The sequence below is a fragment of the Populus nigra genome, chromosome 14, assembly GCF_951802175.1.
Source record: "Populus nigra chromosome 14, ddPopNigr1.1, whole genome shotgun sequence".
Lineage (NCBI taxonomy): Eukaryota > Viridiplantae > Streptophyta > Magnoliopsida > Malpighiales > Salicaceae > Populus > Populus nigra.
In genome coordinates, this window is record NC_084865.1 from 658,720 (window position 1) to 676,129 (window position 17,410).

At 35.0% G+C, this 17,410-nt stretch overlaps 4 protein-coding genes across 9 annotated transcripts; 2 read left to right on the forward strand and 2 right to left on the reverse strand.

The window, feature by feature from the left end:
• Nucleotides 1-773: 773 nt before the first annotated feature.
• On the forward strand, nt 774-2,647 carry LOC133673407 (uncharacterized protein At4g28440-like). Its single transcript, XM_062094188.1, has 2 exons — nt 774-1,177; nt 2,265-2,647. The coding sequence occupies exons 1-2, from the start codon at nt 934-936 to the stop codon at nt 2,450-2,452; spliced, it is 432 nt and encodes a 143-aa protein (XP_061950172.1). The 5' UTR covers nt 774-933; the 3' UTR covers nt 2,453-2,647.
• A 1,001-nt stretch (nt 2,648-3,648) lies between these two features.
• Nucleotides 3,649-6,500, reverse strand: LOC133673185 (protein NUCLEAR FUSION DEFECTIVE 6, mitochondrial-like). 5 transcript variants are annotated; one of them, XM_062093883.1, is made up of 3 exons: nt 6,153-6,496; nt 5,876-6,000; nt 3,649-3,976 (listed from the first exon to the last, which is right to left on the reverse strand). In XM_062093883.1, the coding sequence occupies exons 1-3, from the start codon at nt 6,293-6,295 to the stop codon at nt 3,957-3,959; spliced, it is 288 nt and encodes a 95-aa protein (XP_061949867.1). In that variant the 5' UTR covers nt 6,296-6,496; the 3' UTR covers nt 3,649-3,956. The 5 variants fall into 5 exon arrangements, with proteins under 5 accessions (XP_061949867.1, XP_061949869.1, XP_061949870.1 ...); XM_062093885.1 differs by lacking the exon at nt 3,649-3,976 and adding an exon at nt 3,995-4,321 and having other exon boundaries at nt 6,153-6,499; XM_062093886.1 differs by lacking the exon at nt 3,649-3,976 and adding an exon at nt 4,476-4,874 and having other exon boundaries at nt 6,153-6,491.
• Nucleotides 6,501-6,637: 137 nt separating this feature from the next.
• On the forward strand, nt 6,638-10,247 carry LOC133673184 (nuclear cap-binding protein subunit 2-like). Of its 2 annotated transcripts, XM_062093881.1 has the most exons (8): nt 6,638-6,793; nt 6,889-7,112; nt 7,747-7,885; nt 7,973-8,006; nt 8,210-8,323; nt 9,360-9,413; nt 9,584-9,693; nt 9,972-10,247. In XM_062093881.1, the coding sequence occupies exons 1-8, from the start codon at nt 6,638-6,640 to the stop codon at nt 10,044-10,046; spliced, it is 906 nt and encodes a 301-aa protein (XP_061949865.1). In that variant the 3' UTR covers nt 10,047-10,247. The 2 variants fall into 2 exon arrangements, with proteins under 2 accessions (XP_061949865.1, XP_061949863.1); XM_062093879.1 differs by lacking the exon at nt 9,972-10,247 and having other exon boundaries at nt 9,584-9,902.
• Nucleotides 10,248-10,399: 152 nt separating this feature from the next.
• Nucleotides 10,400-17,010, reverse strand: LOC133673183 (uncharacterized). The gene is made up of 17 exons (XM_062093878.1): nt 16,812-17,010; nt 16,478-16,567; nt 16,255-16,366; nt 16,073-16,100; nt 15,308-15,406; nt 15,109-15,178; nt 14,995-15,029; nt 14,804-14,878; nt 14,625-14,720; nt 13,595-13,658; nt 12,838-12,891; nt 12,523-12,608; nt 12,338-12,398; nt 12,183-12,247; nt 11,361-11,466; nt 10,975-11,063; nt 10,400-10,819 (listed from the first exon to the last, which is right to left on the reverse strand). Exons 1-17 carry the CDS (start codon nt 16,875-16,877, stop codon nt 10,657-10,659), a joined length of 1,359 nt encoding a protein of 452 aa, XP_061949862.1. The 5' UTR covers nt 16,878-17,010; the 3' UTR covers nt 10,400-10,656.
• Nucleotides 17,011-17,410: the final 400 nt, after the last annotated feature.

The window sequence follows — 17,410 nt, forward strand, 5'->3', positions numbered from 1 at the left end:
AATGCTAACCAAATATAATTGTTTTAGAAGAGCTCATCAAGAAAATTGTATTTTCATGTAGAAATGACATAATTATAAATTTTGCTAATTTTTTTTATTGGAGTAGTGATGGTAAAATTGTAATTTTCAAGTTGTTTTTTTTTATTTAGAAAATAAGTTTTTTTTTAATATTTTTTTCTTTATACTTGGTATTTTTATTATTTTACACTTGGTCTATTTATTACAATTTTTTTTATTTTCATTATTTTGTAATACTTTTTTAGTTTTTTGAAACAATGTTTTCCTATAAAAATGTTATAATTGTAAATTTTACCATTTTGTTTTTACTATAACAATAGTAAAATTGTAATTTTTAGGTTTTTTTAAAAAACATTTTTCTTATTTTTTTTCTTTATATTTAAATAGATGCGTTAATATTTTATTTTTTGTATTTATTAATACAAATTATTCATGATGTATTAAATTAAATGCATACATAGGTTTTTTAATTTATAATTAGAATTTTTTTAAAAAAATACATTTAAAAAATTTACATATTTATATTTTTTATCAAAAACATTATCTAACCACGTCTCTATAATATTATTCTAGTATTATTCTATTCTAATCCAATAAAAAGTAACCACAAAAATCTAGTAAATTTAAAAATCTAGACATGTCGTTTGTGTCAAACTAGAAAAAGCTATATGTCGTTCACACATATGTAGGACATTTGACTTCCCCTCAACAACAACCAATAAAAACATCACACGTGCATAAACCCCACATAAACTTCTCCCAAAAGTCCAACCCAAATCAAAAACCCTAATTCCCATTTTTCTCCTTTCTCCTCTCCCTTCAATTTATAAACAACCACTAGTGTTTATATATAAGAAAGCAAAGGCCTTTCTTGCTTGCTCTCTCTCTGTCAAATCAATAGATCTTCCAATCGAAATGGCCACAGCAGCAGCAGCAGAGAAAAGAAAGCCAGTGTTCATCAAAGTAGAAGAACTAAAGCCAGGAACTAATGGTCACAATCTCACAGTCAAAATTCTCGACTCTAAACCAGTCCCTGTTCCTAAGCCACGTCGTGCTCCTATGTCTCTCTCCCAACACCCTCAACGCCCTTCTCGTATTAATGAATGTCTTGTTGGTGATGAGACTGGGTGTATTGTTTTCACTGCAAGAAATGAACAAGGTAATAGATTCGTTCATCTTTATGGATAAATAATGTGTTTTATTTTGAGGGGTTTGATCATTTTGATTGAAATTGTTTCTGGGTTTTGGTTCTTGTTTGAAATGGCATCTGGCGTTTGGGTTCCGAGTCCTGAGACGCAATAAAGGTGGCCGCTTTTTTGGTTTTTGTGTGTTGGGTTTTGATGTTTTTGCTTCAATGGTTGATGGGTTTAGGGTTTTGAGGATTAATTCTTTGAATTTGTTATTTGGATCTTTTGGTTTTATGAGGTTTGTTATGGTTTGTTGCTACTTTGTTATGGTTTGTTGAGAGAACAGAGTTTGGGTCTTTATTTTATTAGGGTTGAACGAAAGTAAATGTTTGGCAAAGCTGAGCCTTTGGGGGTTGCAGTTCAAAGCAAACTAGCCTGTTTGTGTTTGGTAAGCAAAGTTTTGCAAGGGTGAGAATGAATTTTGAGATTGTAGAATATTAAAAGTGAAATGGGTAAGCCTTGTAGATCAGAATGCTTGAATATCAGAATTCATAATTCAACATAATTATTTATCCTTGATTCATACACATAATTGGATAGGCAAAACTATAATTCTGTGCCAGTGGACATTAAGTGTCATCTATTGATTTTAAACCAGAATGCTCCATTCAGGTGCTAGAAAAATTGTCTGGTCTTGCTTTCTTTAGTTTGTATAGTTGCATGACATAAAATTTGATGCTTTGATCAGTGATCCCACCATCGGTGACTAACATGTGCAAGCATGGGTGAATAGAATTCACTTTGTTCTCTTTTGGATGTGGTTATTCATCTTTTGGAGGTGATATGTGTATTGTCTTCATTATGGGCAAACCATGGGTTGTTTTCTTTGACATGCTAATTCATAGTGTCGAGCATCATCTGTACTTGTGGCTTGTAACAGCAGGGAAAACATATCCTGCCTCTAACACTGCATGCTGGAAGACATGTAACCTGTCTTACTATCTATAATACATTGACCGCAGTTTTCCTTGATTTGGGTGCTAATGATTTTTTTGACAATTGTAAAGTTTTGTTTAATGTTTTTTCATGTGTTCTAACAGTGAGTTTGATCCTATGCAGCTGACATGATGAAGCCTGGTGCCACTGTCATCCTGCGTAACGCAAAGATTGACATGTTCAAGGGGTCTATGAGGCTTGCAGTAGACAAGTGGGGACGAGTTGAAGTTGCTGAACCTGCTAACTTTGCAGTTAAAGAGAATAACAATCTTTCTCTGGTTGAGTATGAGTTGGTTACTGTTCAAGCATGATTACCATCTCTCTAATGGAAGTGAATATTTCATATTTAGTAAAAACTTGATTATTGTTTCCTGGTTGTGAACTACATGAGACTAAGATTCTGCTTTGAATATGGTACAAAGTTTTGATGAGAAGTTGCAAGTTTCATTGTTAACTGCAACAATTATCAGATTGGGAATGGAATGCAGCTGAATGTGATTATCCAATCCGGCCTTTTTATTTCATTTTATTTTCCTTCTGTTTTTCTTTTTCATTCGTTGACATTCTCCCTTGCAAGCTGTTGGTATTATGCTCGACAGGGTTCAGTCTCTTTGCTTGCAAAACCATGACCTTAAAAATAAACTTGAAATCTGAAAGAGAACAGCAATGAATCTAAACGAGAAGGGAGAGTATACCCTTTTCTCTGGATTTGTTAATATGTAACGAACCAAGTAATTTGCGGCAATGAGGTTAGGTTTGGGGTTAACTTAAACCTTACAACCGGATGGATCAAATACGCTATATGCGGGATACGCTGAAAAAAATTAAGATCTGTCTGTGGCAATTATACGTAAGTGCATGTATTTCTTTATGCATACACACATAACATTCAATTTATGTCCTCAATTTTCAACTCTGGATTTTCAGTTGGGCAGGGGTATGCAACGTAAAACAAACAGTGCGACTACACAAACATGAGCAATGAAAAAAAAAAAACAGAGAGGAAAGAACCACCGGGTCCTACAGACCAGAATAGTCAACAACAGATTATAACCCTTAAAAAAAAAGATGAAAGTCAGAAATAAAAAGGCCAAAAACCCTCATGGTTGAGATGCACAATTCCTTAATCTGTTAAATAAACCAATATTCTAAGGCAGCACAATGCATAATCTAGCTGACAATAAATGATTTGATGTCCTTGACTTGCACCGGACAAAAAGGCAACTACCAGCAGAAAAAAAACAACGCGAAACACATTTAGCATTCACTAAGAATGAATGCCTCCGCAGTTTAACATGCATAGGTTTTCTGATATTACGATGAACGTGCCTAAGGGTTTGATATGAGCTAAAAATATCTCAAGCAACGCATTATCCTAACCAGCCTGAAATGATGAGACAAGGATATCAACAAGGGGTTGTTGCACTGTCCACTTGCTTATAAGACGTAAGGGAACAGCTCATAGTTGTCACACATGTAACATAAAGCTTCAAATAACAAATGACAATGGATAAACATCAATGTACACAGAAATCCAAATATTTGAAACACCTTCACTTTCGTTCATGTCCATAAGTAAATATAGCAGCTATTATAGGCTACATGACACTAATGAAAAGGGTGCTGTCCCAGAGTTTCTTTCATACAACTACTTATAGTTTGGGGCTCAGAAGAAACATGAAAGGAGTGGGGAAAAAAAATTCAGGGTGAACTTTCCATTAGGCAGCTTATTCAACACTTCTAATCTAGCAGGCATCATTCTCTTAGATGAAAGAACTTTTGAACAAAACTTCACCCGAACCCATTGCACATTCATCATACATCATCATTGCAAGCTGATTAAATACAACAAATTAGTAGGGTGCATAAAATCACCTATTTAACACCAACAGTACAGAAGCTTCAGAAAGAAAACGCAGTGAAAACTGTAACTGAATGAATCTGTAATGCATCTTTCAAATTGATGAAATGAGAGCTACATCTTATGCACAACAGAAACATATAAGACAAACAAGTAGCTTATTAGGGCTATAGAAGGATGAGAGTCTACTAATCCATCTAGGTTTTAGAAGCTCAGAAAATCCAACTGGTCTCTTCAGCAGCAAAACTTTTAAAGGCAGAATTTTGTACTAAAACTTGATTGAATCTTCTGACAATTCATCACACATCATCATTGCAAGCTGATTGAATAACAATAATCAGTATGCTCCCTTAATGGTCAGGTCGATTTTTTCTTAAATAAATTTAATCAAAGAAATGCTTAAAGCCAACTATTTAAACTTAAGACTAACAAGAAGTGCATTTATAACTACATATATGTCATCAGAACTCAAATTATCAAAAGGATTCTTTATAGGCAATATATAGTTCTAAGAAACACGGACAATATATGGTCAGGAAACAACAATGATTCACATCCATCTTCTTGCCACTAACCACCAATCCCAGCTCAACCATTCCATTGGACACTGATAGTACAATTTAGCAAGTTAAATTTCTCTCGAAATAATTATCAATATAACTCCAAAAGAAAAAAAATTCAGAGGGATTTTTATTTTTTAAAAAAAAACATAATACTACAATAAAACAACCAGACCACCGTAATAGCTGCCATGCCATCCATTTGTTAATTTGTCCAACAAAAACCAATGCAAAGTTGTCAGAACATCCATGTAATACATCCACCGTGTTTGCCCCTATTGGCTGAATCTAGGTCAAGCTACCATTATGCGCCTGCACCATGTGGCTGTTTGTTATTCATGGAAATTCTTAATTTGCACAAATGATCTGTATTTTGGCTCTGATGCTCATTCAATATATTACAAATACACTGGATTATCAACAGGAAAAATTGTAACTCAAACATATGATGGACTTTTAATAAATAGAGAAAATGGCACTGATGCAACAGAAAATTCTTTCAGGATAATCTCAAACACAGATCATTCAATCAGACTTATTTAGAAATCCTTGCAACAGCATCCTTATATTAAATTGCTGTCATTTTACATCATGTTTCAGCATTTTTCAGATAAGATAACTGTTCTGTCTAATCTAGATATGATGCCATCCCTACTAGTTTAAAAGCTTCAAAATAAAAACAAATCCAAGTCATTCCATCTTTTCTTCTCGATCTTCATCTAGTCTTGACTCGTCCTACAACATGAAAAGAGAGGAGTTTGCACCTATTTATCAAAACAAAGAAAGGCTTTTATCTTCTTCTTAATTATTTTAATGTGATAATGCACAAATTGAGAGGGCTTGGCAAATAAACGTATGCCATTTATCTTAACCACATGGCCTCACGTCCACTAATAGACTAATCCAGCAAACACTCACTTACCAGAAAATTAAAAGGAAGAAAAGAACATCAAGGGGGATTACAAACGTTGTTAGATACCTAATTCAAGAATAAAACCCACTGGTTAGACAACCTATACCAAAACTACTCCTCAATGAACACAAGAAAACAGGATGACCACATATTACAGATATATAAAAGTTACCATTACCCCATTTGTTAATTGCCTTTAACTACCACAATTTTTTATTACTTTATACCAGAATTCTAATTTCTACATCGGTTTCTCAAAATATCAACACAAAATTACACCAAAACATAACATAATCATCAATTTGGTAACATGACACTCCATTACTCAATCAATCAAGGAAACAATCAATCATTAAACAGAAACATTTAAGAAGAAAAAAAGATTGCATCTTTTCTATACCTTCAGGAAGCCAGCCATAACCGCAGCGAGAAATGGAGAGCATTGAAGTCATCAAAGCAGAAGCAGTCACTGTATGGTAAGGCATCATTGATTCAACAGCAAAGCTCATTTCCACTGGACTCCTCCTTCATTAACCAAAAACAACAGAAAACAAAACACCCCAATAAAAATTTCTATCGATCAAAACAAAACAACCCATTAAGGTTTTAATCTTTCTAAACTATAACAAGACAATATATAACACACACACACACACACAAGGAGGGGTAATGGTGACCTGAGAACGGGTTTGTTGGCAGTGGAGTTGAGGCTAAAGGGGGAGGCTTTAGGTTTGGATTTGGATTGAGAAGCAAGGCGGGCCGCCGTGTTACGGGCGGCGGATGACCGGAAAATGGATCTGGCGGCTGTAAATGAGGCCATTTTTTTGGTGTTTATTAAGATTAGGGAAAGATGGGAAATTTTAGAAGGTGAGAGTTTTTGGCAGTGGTTTGTGAATAAGAAAAGCTTAAACCCTTTGGGAGTTTAGGAATGTTTGGGTGTAGATGTTAGTGTGTGATATGCCTCTGCCAAGATTGCCACTTTCTCTGTTTTTTATTTTTTACTTTTTTATTTTTCACAAAATTGATCTTTTCTCCATATTGAAATTTGAAAGGAGTAAAGGAACGGGTCCAGATAAATTTACCTCAAATAAACCATGAACCACAAATAAACCATGGATCCGATTTGCAAAACGGGCGGTTCAAATTTTCTTTCAATAAACCCATGACCAAAAAGAAAATTACGAATACAGTACCACCAAGTGCCAAACACCCACAAAAAACCCCCTATCGAACAAAAACCCCTAAATTAAAGTATTTCAAGTCCCAGTTTTCACGACTTCAATTCTACAGAACAGAAACAATGGCTTCTCTCTTCAAGGTAAATTCACTGTAACACAAAAAAAGAAGTTTCAATCTTTGAACTTTTTTTTCTTATGAATAATCACCCCTTTTGTTTTTTTCTTTTAATTTCAGGATCTAACAAAGCTGTCAGCTTATAGAGACAGGAGGTTTCCTGGTAATCAAGAAGAGTTTGAACATGCACTTCAAACCTCAACAACTGTCTACATTGGTAACATGTCTTTTTATACCACTGAAGAGCAAGTTTATGAGCTTTTCTCTCGAGCTGGAGAGATTAAGAAGATAATCATGGGTTTGGACAAGAATAGTAAAACCCCATGTGGATTTTGTTTTGTACTGTAAGTATCTGGTTTGTTTCTTGTACAAAGTTTTAATCTTTAAGTACTATGTTTTATGGACTTGAGAAGCTAATTGTGGGTTTAGACTGGAAGTCTAAAATCTCAAGTGGGTTTTGTTTTGTCTTTTAAGTTTCTGTTTTGTTTCCTGAACTAAATTTCAATCTTTAATTACTATGTTTATGGGAAAGAGAAGATAATTGTGGGTTTAGACTAGAAAATTAAGGCACGTGGCTTTTGCCCTGTTCATTAGAAAGTTTGAATCTTGAAGAACTATGTTTGTTGAAGAAATTAGGGAGATGATTGCTGTTTTAGACAAGAGCACAAAAACTCCTTGTGGGTTTCATTTTGTTTTGCGGGTATCTCTTGAATCCTTCACAAGGAAGTTTGATTTTTGAAGTGCTGTCGCTGTTGAGGAAATGAGGAAGATAAGAATGATCCCATGTAGCTTTTGTTTTATTGTGTTTCCTCTATGAGGAAGTTTGAGTTTTGAAGAACTGTTTTTGCTTAGGAAACTTGTTTCCTTGTTCCTTTTTGTGTTTTTATGATAAATGGCTTTTGTTTGAGAACTTCTGTGAGTAGTTATTTGTAACGAGTATAGATTCCAACTCATTAGTTTGCACATTTGTATTATTAGATATTACTCCAGAGAAGACACAGAAGATGCGGTGAAGTTTATAAGTGGAACCATTCTTGATGATCGTCCAATTCGTGTGGATTTTGATTGGGGTTTTCAGGAAGGAAGGCAATGGGGTCGTGGTCGAAGTGGTGGACAGGTGAGCATGCCCCATTGGCCAGCATTTTGCAAAAAGCTTATCCTTCAACTGGCTTTGATTTTTTTGGTTTGTTCTTGTTTTTTACAGGTGCGAGATGAATATCGGACAGACTATGATCCTGATATCCTTTAGCTTTGTGTTTGTGTTTGTGTGTGTGCGCATGCGTATGTGGTGAATCATGAATCAAATGGGTGCATAATTAAAGGGTTTGTCTTCTAAAAAGAGACAAGTACGGCAGCATGCTAATCAACTGATGTTTTTCCTTTCCTGATTTATCATTATTAAAATAGCAAGGCAACTTTCAGTTTCCTTAACTTGTGCTACGCAGAGGTGGTTATGGAAAATTAGTCCAGCGAGAGTTAGAAGTACAAAGACAGCTTGTAGATTATGGTGCTGGGTCATTGGGTTCTTTCCCTGCGGTTATGCCGCCACCTCATTGTAAGTGTCGAGAGTTATTTTATCTAAAAATCCTTTTCTTAAACTGTATCTGTAATTCTGAATTTTTCCATTTGCTTTCTAGAATGATTCTTGTGTTTGTTTATATGCTTTTGAGCTTTTTATTGAAGTAGAAAGCCAGAGATTTATTAGCAAAACATTGAAACAAGCTCAGTCTGGGGCAGCCCAGCCCAGCCGAAGCTAGATTTAGAAGTACAGCTTAATTAAAAACTTGTATGCATATGTCATGATTCATTGTGAATGATTAAAGAATCAGTATTTGAAAAATGCAGTAGAAACTGTTTTTACTAGCAATGATGCTACCATGAATTATGAAATTGATATCTAGTAATATTTTACCAAGTGCCTGCATGAATTGTGATGCATGTAAATTGCAAAATGATCATGGCCATTTGCTTGAGCATGGAGGAAAAATGTTGTTCTGTTAAGCATGCCTTGCTAATTTAGTGGTTTTGTTTTGTTTTGTTTTGTTTTGTTATTTATACTCCTGTTCCTTCTCTCTTTCTCTCTCTTTTTTTAAAAAAAAAATTGCCATCTTTTGAAAATTGTAGTATAGTGGAATGTGTACAAGCTGCACAATATGGAATGTGTACAAGCTGCACAATATAAATGGGAAAATGAAATAGAGGACAATACCTTCCTTATTTAAAACTTGATATTCAATTCTATATATCATCTTGGATGATGCATGACCATCATGGCAATTATCAGCTTATGACCCATTGTCCAGAGTTCACAGCACACATCTAAAGTAAAAACCCTTCTTTGCCTACCAAAATGTGAATAATTGTTCCTGGAATATCCATCATGAATAACCCACCATTTTTTCATATTGTTGCTCATCCGATGGATTCTGTTGCTTCTTTTCTCTTATATTTTTATTGATTAGTTCAAACATTTTGTTAACATTAGGTTGTTGTATCTATGCCATTACATTAGACCCAAATTTTTTCTTTGACCTTGCACAATGCATAGAGATTTATCTTTCAACATCCTCTTGACATCTTTGTCTCTGCAGTTGGCAGGCGTGGTGGAGGCCAGAATTATGGTAGTTCCAATCGCCAGGGTAGAGGTATTTTTTTCCTTTTTATGCACTCATTGATTGCATGGAGTACCCCTTTCTTCTAACATTCCTTCTATTCAGGATGATTTTTTATGTTGTTCAAGAGTGTGGGCCTGGCCTATATTTGATTCTTCTTGATGTTGTCATAATAAACTGTGATTGTCTTTCTGGAGAAGCAGATTACCTTCAGCGGAAGCGGAACAGAGAGGATGACCGACAACCACGTGAATCTTCAAAGAGAACCTCAGATCATGAATCCAGGAGGAACTTTGATCCTGACTCACGACCGGTAATCTTTAAATGCATAGTAGTCTTGTATGCCTGTGAGCATTCTTTAAAATTGTCAACGTGTTGCCAACAGTTAACCAGTCTAGCATGTTTAGGGGTCTATGTTTTCTTACTCTAGACAAGGGAGGTCTTATTTCCAGCCTGTTTTTAGCTGATTTTGACTCTGCGATGGCATTGATGATTATAAAGAACCCAGAATTGTCACATGCTCACTGCTTTCTTGTGTTCTTGAATGTATTGCTTTTCTGTTGTATAATCCATTGTTGCTTGATGTGGCAGGAGAAGAATCCACGATTTCGAGAAAGCACCAACTCTGATGATGAAGAGGAAGATGACAGACAGCAACGACCTTAATCAGTTCTTATTGCTGTATTATGTACTGTGAAGTTTATGGAATAGGACTTTGCAGTGATGACAATGCTTTCCAAGGATCAAATGTTATTGTTGCAGCTAACAACTTTGTCTTGTTCTTAGTTTCTGCAACAAAGTTGCTAACAACCTTACTCTGTCTTAGTTGTAACTTCATAGTTTATACAGTGTTGATTTTTGAGTTCACACTCTTTTTACCGCCTGGAATAGTCACCTGCTTTTTGGTGAGGTTAATTTGCAAGAAGCAAATCATTCTATTTCTATCCGTCTTCTTGCGCGAATTTCTTTATTTCATCTACTTTTTAAGGATGAGAAGCAGTTGCAAAAACCCATAGCAGTAACTGAAGCAAGCCAACATGCTCGAGAAAGATTTGCCATGATCAAGACATTAAAAACTACAACGCATCAACAGAGCTGTCTCTCTATAAGACCAATTGCTCACGAAGAGCTCATAAGATGACCCTCAACCTCACATGATTTCTTCTCTCTTCAAAGTGCATTGCAGAATGGGCAAAATTTGGGATCGCCTAACACACACTTTAAGGTGCTAGCTTTAGAAGATCCAATTGTAGATACTCTAGCCAGCGTACAAAACTCACTCAACTTCTTTAATAATTCTTCTTTTTCGCATTGGTTCAGTTACAATGCTTCCCGGGGCACTGTGAGCTTTCCTCCTATGATCTTTTCTCCTTTCAGCTTCAATCATTACACGTCTAAGGACACCAGCCTTGTATATAGGTTTGGGCAAGTGCCTATGCCTGCAGTCATAACAAATAAAATGAGTAGCCAACACTTGTTGATGCTGTAATAATGACTCCGCGAATACCGAGCCAATAAAGTTTTCCAAGGCTAGTTCCAATCACAAGAGTTTTCCAGCCAAATCCAGTATATTTAAGAGCTAAAATTCTCTCACCTCACAATGCGCTTGACCTCAGGAAGGTGCTTGTAGCGCTTCTTTAGAGCTTCGTTATATTCATGCCTTCTCTGTTCCCTTGGCAGTATCTACACAAAAGAAATGGGATGTTATTTACTTATGAGACGCTGTTACACAAGATTTTTATGCAAGAATGTAGCTATAAGGAAATGAAATAATATAACTAAACATTAATATCAGTGCTCGAAATAAAATCATCAAAAAATTTAAAAGGTTCAGGGCACCACATATCTTGCATTGCTTCAGTAGTTCAGTTAGCATCACCACACACAAAGTACAATATAGACATGACAATGCTGAAAACTCAGTAGCGCTGCAGAAGGATATGCAAGTATTGAATTTGTGTGGACAAATAAGAAACTTACAATTCCTAATTGTTCAGACGCTTTAGCTTTCCATAACCTCAGATTTGTGTCATCACTTCCTGAAATAACATAGCTTGCATCACAGCTGAACTTGACACAGAATACCCTACATAATCCAGTCAGAAAGCAGACACATATTAGTGAAGATTGAATCTTCATTTAGACAACTCACAAAAGTTCTGGCTTTAGCACAAAGACCTCATTTTCTGAAGTGACAAGATACAACAAGACACCAACAAAACGAGTTAAAGCCCCAGATTGTTCTTGCACTATATCGATACTACATTTTCTTGGTTCAATATTACTTGGATTAAGCAGGGTACAAACCATGGTTAGTTTAAACCATGTGGCATGATTAAAAGGTGCCACGTGTCCAAAACTAAATTTTGAGGTGCTTTTTTATAATTTTTTTAAAATTACAGATCATAAATAAATTGAAAAAAAAATTATAAAAAATAAATTCAGATGTAGCATGAAAGATGCCAACGTGTCCAAAACCAAATTTTGAGACATTTTTTTTCCAACATTACAGGTTACAAATAAAAAAAAAAGGCTCAAAATTCAGTTTTGGACACACCACCTTTTAATCACCCCATGTATCCTAAGCTAACCATAATTTGTACTCAGCTTAACGACATATTGAACCAAGAAAATATAGTAGAGTAGAGGGCATAATAAAACAAATTGATAGTACAGGGAGACACTAATTTAAATCGATGTAGTACAGGGACAATTTGGGGCTTTAACTCCCAACAAAAATCCTATGATCAATCAACAAGGTACAAGACCACAAACATTAATGAGAAATATAAATCCAAGAACCTTTGCATTCTCTTTGTGTGATAGATTTCTCGACTGTGACCTCCATTATACTGGAAAATTCTTACCTGCATAGGAAGAAGTTTGATTAAACATAAAATCCATCTTTAATAACTAAACTAACTACATGCGGCAGCATTTGCTTAAATTTAACTCACTGTTCTATCATAAGATCCAGTTACGAATTCCCGACCTGTTGGTGAGAAATCAATATCCATCCTGAAAATGAATAATTGGTGTTAACAAACATCATCTCCTTGGCAATGGCTAAAATTGACAGAACACCTAAGAAATGTAAGGGTTACTAATACTAAGTTCAAAATTCAAACTCCAGCCATCTTACACTGCAGAAACATGATCTTTGTGTACACACTTGGCTTCATCGAATTTTCTCGCATCATAGCTATAGCAGTTGCAATCCTCATTTGCCTGCATCATTATGCAATATTACTAGTAAATCTTCACAGAATGTAATAAATCAGCTCTACGCGGTAGATCACCATATCAATCAGGTTTCTGAGAGTTTTAATCAAATTATTATCAGACTGCAATTTGTTAAAATATCAAAGTGCATTCTCCTACAATCTAGGCAATGATTCCCAGATACTCAGAAATTAAAAACACAAGTTTTAAGGAATGCATCAGCTCATGTGCTTACAGCTGTGAAGTTCATGGGCTCCATTGGGTTCCAAGAAATAGAATTAGTTTTTGTCTGCAGCAAGAAAAAAGAATGTTCACATTAGAAAAGAAAAGGCACAGTACCATGAATCTGGAAATATAGGACAGAATATATTTAAAAGTATTCAAGGCACATAATATCTGAAAAAACATATTAACAACGGAACATTTTGCAATAAAAAGCATCTACTAAAACATTTGCAAATTTTCCAGCTTAAATAATGCCAATATAACATTGTCCATAACATAGAAACCCCCACCCCCTCGTGTTCCCCTCCCCCCTTCTGTCTGGATGAAATTTAGAGTAAAAAGATACTACAATTATAGTTTAAAAGGCTCAAAATTATCTAGCAACCCCTACAAAGTAAAAAAAAAAAAACTATCTCCAACAACAACAATGGTGTCGGTGAATAACTTGATAAAGCCACATCTTCGGCTTTTGAACCAATTGTATGCTATTTCACTAACCAGAACTTGGTCAATACTCCCTGAATTACATCTTGACTGAAATCTATGTTATCATAAATTTTCAGACCTGCCTAAGAGTTGGTGGATTAAGAAGTGATAAGAATGCACCTCAATGAACATTGAGGAGTTTATTTCTTTGCATGGAGGGGGGGTCACTTGTCATTTTTCGGTTCACTTTACCCAGACAACAAAAAAGTTGATGCTGTAAAAAGGAGATCTAAGATCATAACCATGCATTTAACTTTAAGCTGATAAATAATCAGACTTACCCTCATAATAAGTTTCCTTGCTGGAGATGACACGCGTAAGTCGTACAACATTATGCTGCGATCGCTGCAAAAGCAAAAATACACTTCGAATAAGGACGTGTTTAGGTTGATGTCTTTGAGTACGCATGCAATTTGTGTCCACATGCATGACTGAAAAAACCCATACAAGGTAAATAACCGGAGAACATCCATAAATAATATACATATTGTAAGTATAAAAGGATCTGTTACCCAGCCCTCAATGTCCTGAAAATGTGAGGTCACTAACAAGAGAAGAAATTGAAAAGCCCCACAGAACATGCATTGCATGCACAAACACAAGAATATCAACATCAGGACTTTGGCCCTAACAGCTGATTCTGATCCAAAAAATTGAACAATTTATGCAATATCTTCTTAAGCAAGCATAAGTACGTTGGCTCTGATAGGATGTCAGGTTGTATTGGTTGCAGGACATGCTGAAAACGTAATCATGAAAAGAAATAAGATCCTTGGGAATCCTTAAGATGCAAGTGTTGATTTGTCTTGCATCATTAGAGGAAGCCGACTCTCCATGGTAGAAAATGCTATGTCCAATGCCAAATAGCTGAACATGGATGATACCATTCCTCTTTAAGTGCAAAAGGCTCTAAGAAATCTATTATTTCTGTTTCCCAAACTTCACGAGGTGCATAAGAATCTACCTGTGGCAGAATTCACGCAGCTGAAACAACAGACCTAGTCACAAATACTTGAGACAATCAAGGTTCTCTTCAAATAAGGGAAGTGGAAAGACGAGCACAAGTTCAGGGTCAAACTTTGCTGAGCTAGTTTCCATCTTAAAATTCTTACTCTAATTACTTTTAACTCTTAAATCTTAATCTAAGTATGTGTTAAGATTCCTGTATTCATAGCAGTTCACATACTTGCCGAGTTTTTTAGACATTCAATATCTTAATATACATGACAGAGAATGAAAACATACTCCAAGTAAATTATCCACATCATCAAGCTCAAAATAACAGACCTAACTTTATATATGCATGCATACCTTGCTGATGCAGCCAAGAGATTTGGTTCCCCTGGATTAAATCGGACAGAGATAACTGAGTCTGTTCCCCACTTAAAACTGTTCACTGGCTGAGACCTAATTATGGTTGGTGTATTAGAGAGTAAATTTAAATAGCTTGTGCACTTTGTAGAAGTAATGAAATGAGATGAGATCAAAACCTATTATGATTCCAAATATCTACTTGGGCACCAGCAGTGGCAAAGAGATCACCACTCCATTGATGGTCAACAGCCCTGAAAACAGCAAGGTGGAGTTCCAAATAAGAAGGATGTTCAAAAAAACACACACTTACATTAGATATACATCGAAACATATTCCCTGAGAAGGCCAAATTGAATTGAAATCTTACCAATATGCATTTTCCCCCATATAAACTGCCTGTGGCTGAAAATACAAGAAATTTTGAATGAGAAGAGAAAACTTAATCAATATACAATTAACAAATATATCAAGAAAGCATTACCTCAGATGAACAAGCGGACGAATTGCCTGATTCCATAATAGTAGCTACAGGAACATTCCAAAGCCTGACACTGAACCAAGAAGCTCACAAATTAGTGAAACGTGAACTAAATTCTAAGTTGAAATGAAAGATACATCAAGATACCACAAAGCATTGAGCTTCAAAACCTTATTTTCCATAACAAAATAAATTGTCTTACGTGCAATCAGTTCCACATGATACAAGAGTACTCCCATCTGTAGAGGCAGTCAGACCTCTTACAGCACCTTGGTGACCGGGAAATCTACAAACTGTTCTCCTGTTGATTCAGATGTCATAGGTCAAACATCATCACATGCACAACATTGACCTATCAACATATGATCCACTGAAAGTATATGTAACAAAATTGCAAGACCTGATCTAGGAATCCATTTTTTTTTCTTTTAAAATGCATTTTCTTGGTCCTGGGATCCTTAAAAAATATCCTAGCATCATGATCAGACAATTGATAAGCAAACAAATTTCTTTGTGGCCCTAACCTGATCACTTCTATTACATTTCCAAACCCCACAAAAGCGTTCATAAGTAGATAAACATCAAAATGGTAGTATCATACTCATCTTAAAAAGCTAATCTGCAAAGTCATTACTTCCACAGGTCACTTCTATTACAAAAGTGGGACACATAATGGCACCAAGTAAGAAATAGTTGCTGTCTGTTTTTCTTTTCCAATTTTCAGCTAAAAGAAACAAAGATCAATCAACAGGCTTATATGCCATAGGTTGGCCTACAATACATACGGAAACAAGACAAGAAGGAACAAAAACGCTATAACAGTCTCTCCGGTACCACCAGTTCTTTTCTCTTCCCATGCTGACCTCAATATATGCGTGTAATATGCAACATAAAAGAAACTTAAACGCAGCTTATAAATGATCTAAGAAGTATGAACTTTAAACTGAAGAATGCCGCATGAGATTACCTGTTAGCTATATCCCAAAGGCGAATATCTGCAAACATCACAAAAACAATGAAAAATCAGAAATATTAAACTAATTTGAAGAAAAATTTGAAATGTTAAAAAAATGTATAAACTAAGTAACAAATTTAAATGCTAAATTGAATCACATAATCAAATGAGAAATGCTAAACACATCAAAATACCTCCATCCATAGAACCAGAAAAAATCCCTTTTAAGTAATTTGGGTTTTTTGCCATACACGAAACTGCATCAATATGCCCATCCATTGCGCCAATAAACGGCCTTGCAAATATCTTTAATAACAATTATAATCCCAATTAACCATTTTAAACAACAAAAACGCCAAATAAACAAAACAAAATAATTCAACTCAATTTTTTTTAAAAAAAAAACATTAAAATTACCTTATCCAATTTGGCAGCATTAAGTGCCCTCTGATACTCCACTGCTTTCTCTTGTGTTCTTAGGTTTGGGTCGAAATTGTGAAACACTCTCTAATCCAAATTAGCACAAAAATAAGCAGAAAAAAGAAAAACGAAGAAAGGAGCTTCCATTATATTCAATAAGAAAAATTCCAGACAGACAGAAAAATAAAGGGTCACTTTTGAAGAGGTCAATTAATACAAAATTAGAGATTTTTCTGTTCAATCAGTTCATAAAAAAATTAGCGATTTTTAAGAGGTGCGTTCTGCAAATTTTAATAAATTTATTGGATTTTTAGAGAGAGAGAAATCTTACTTGAAGATCCTGGCTACGTTCTCGAGTGAATTCATCAGTAGAGCGTGAAATTACTTTCACTTTCATTTTGAAATTTTTTTACAAATTCAAAAGTGTTGATAGAAGAAAGAGAGTTCTGGCTCAGTTTGTCATTGGAGAGAGAAAAACCATAGAGGGAGAGAGGGAGGGGCAGCGTGGTTTTAGCTAAAACCCTACAGAAGGAAAGAGAGGGAGAAACATAAAGGCTGTGGGCCGGAAATCTAAACGTGCTTACAAAATAAAGCCCAATATTAAATATGTATCGAGCCCATACATCAATGATTTTGATGGTGGGTCAAAATGGGCTTGTTACCTTTCGACCATCCAGTCAGTGAATGAATTTATTGTTAATAAAAGAATAAATAATATATACATATTGTACATGATACATTATAATAAACCTAGTAAAATAATAAATAAATTACATTGGTTTTCAAAATTCTATTAGGTAAATTAAAGTCTTTATAAAATTATATGTTCATATTCCATGTAAGAAATGCAAGTGCACCATATCATATATTCCAATCACATTTCTAATACTTCTCGTTTCTTTTTTAGTGAATTTAATTGTAAAAATTGAG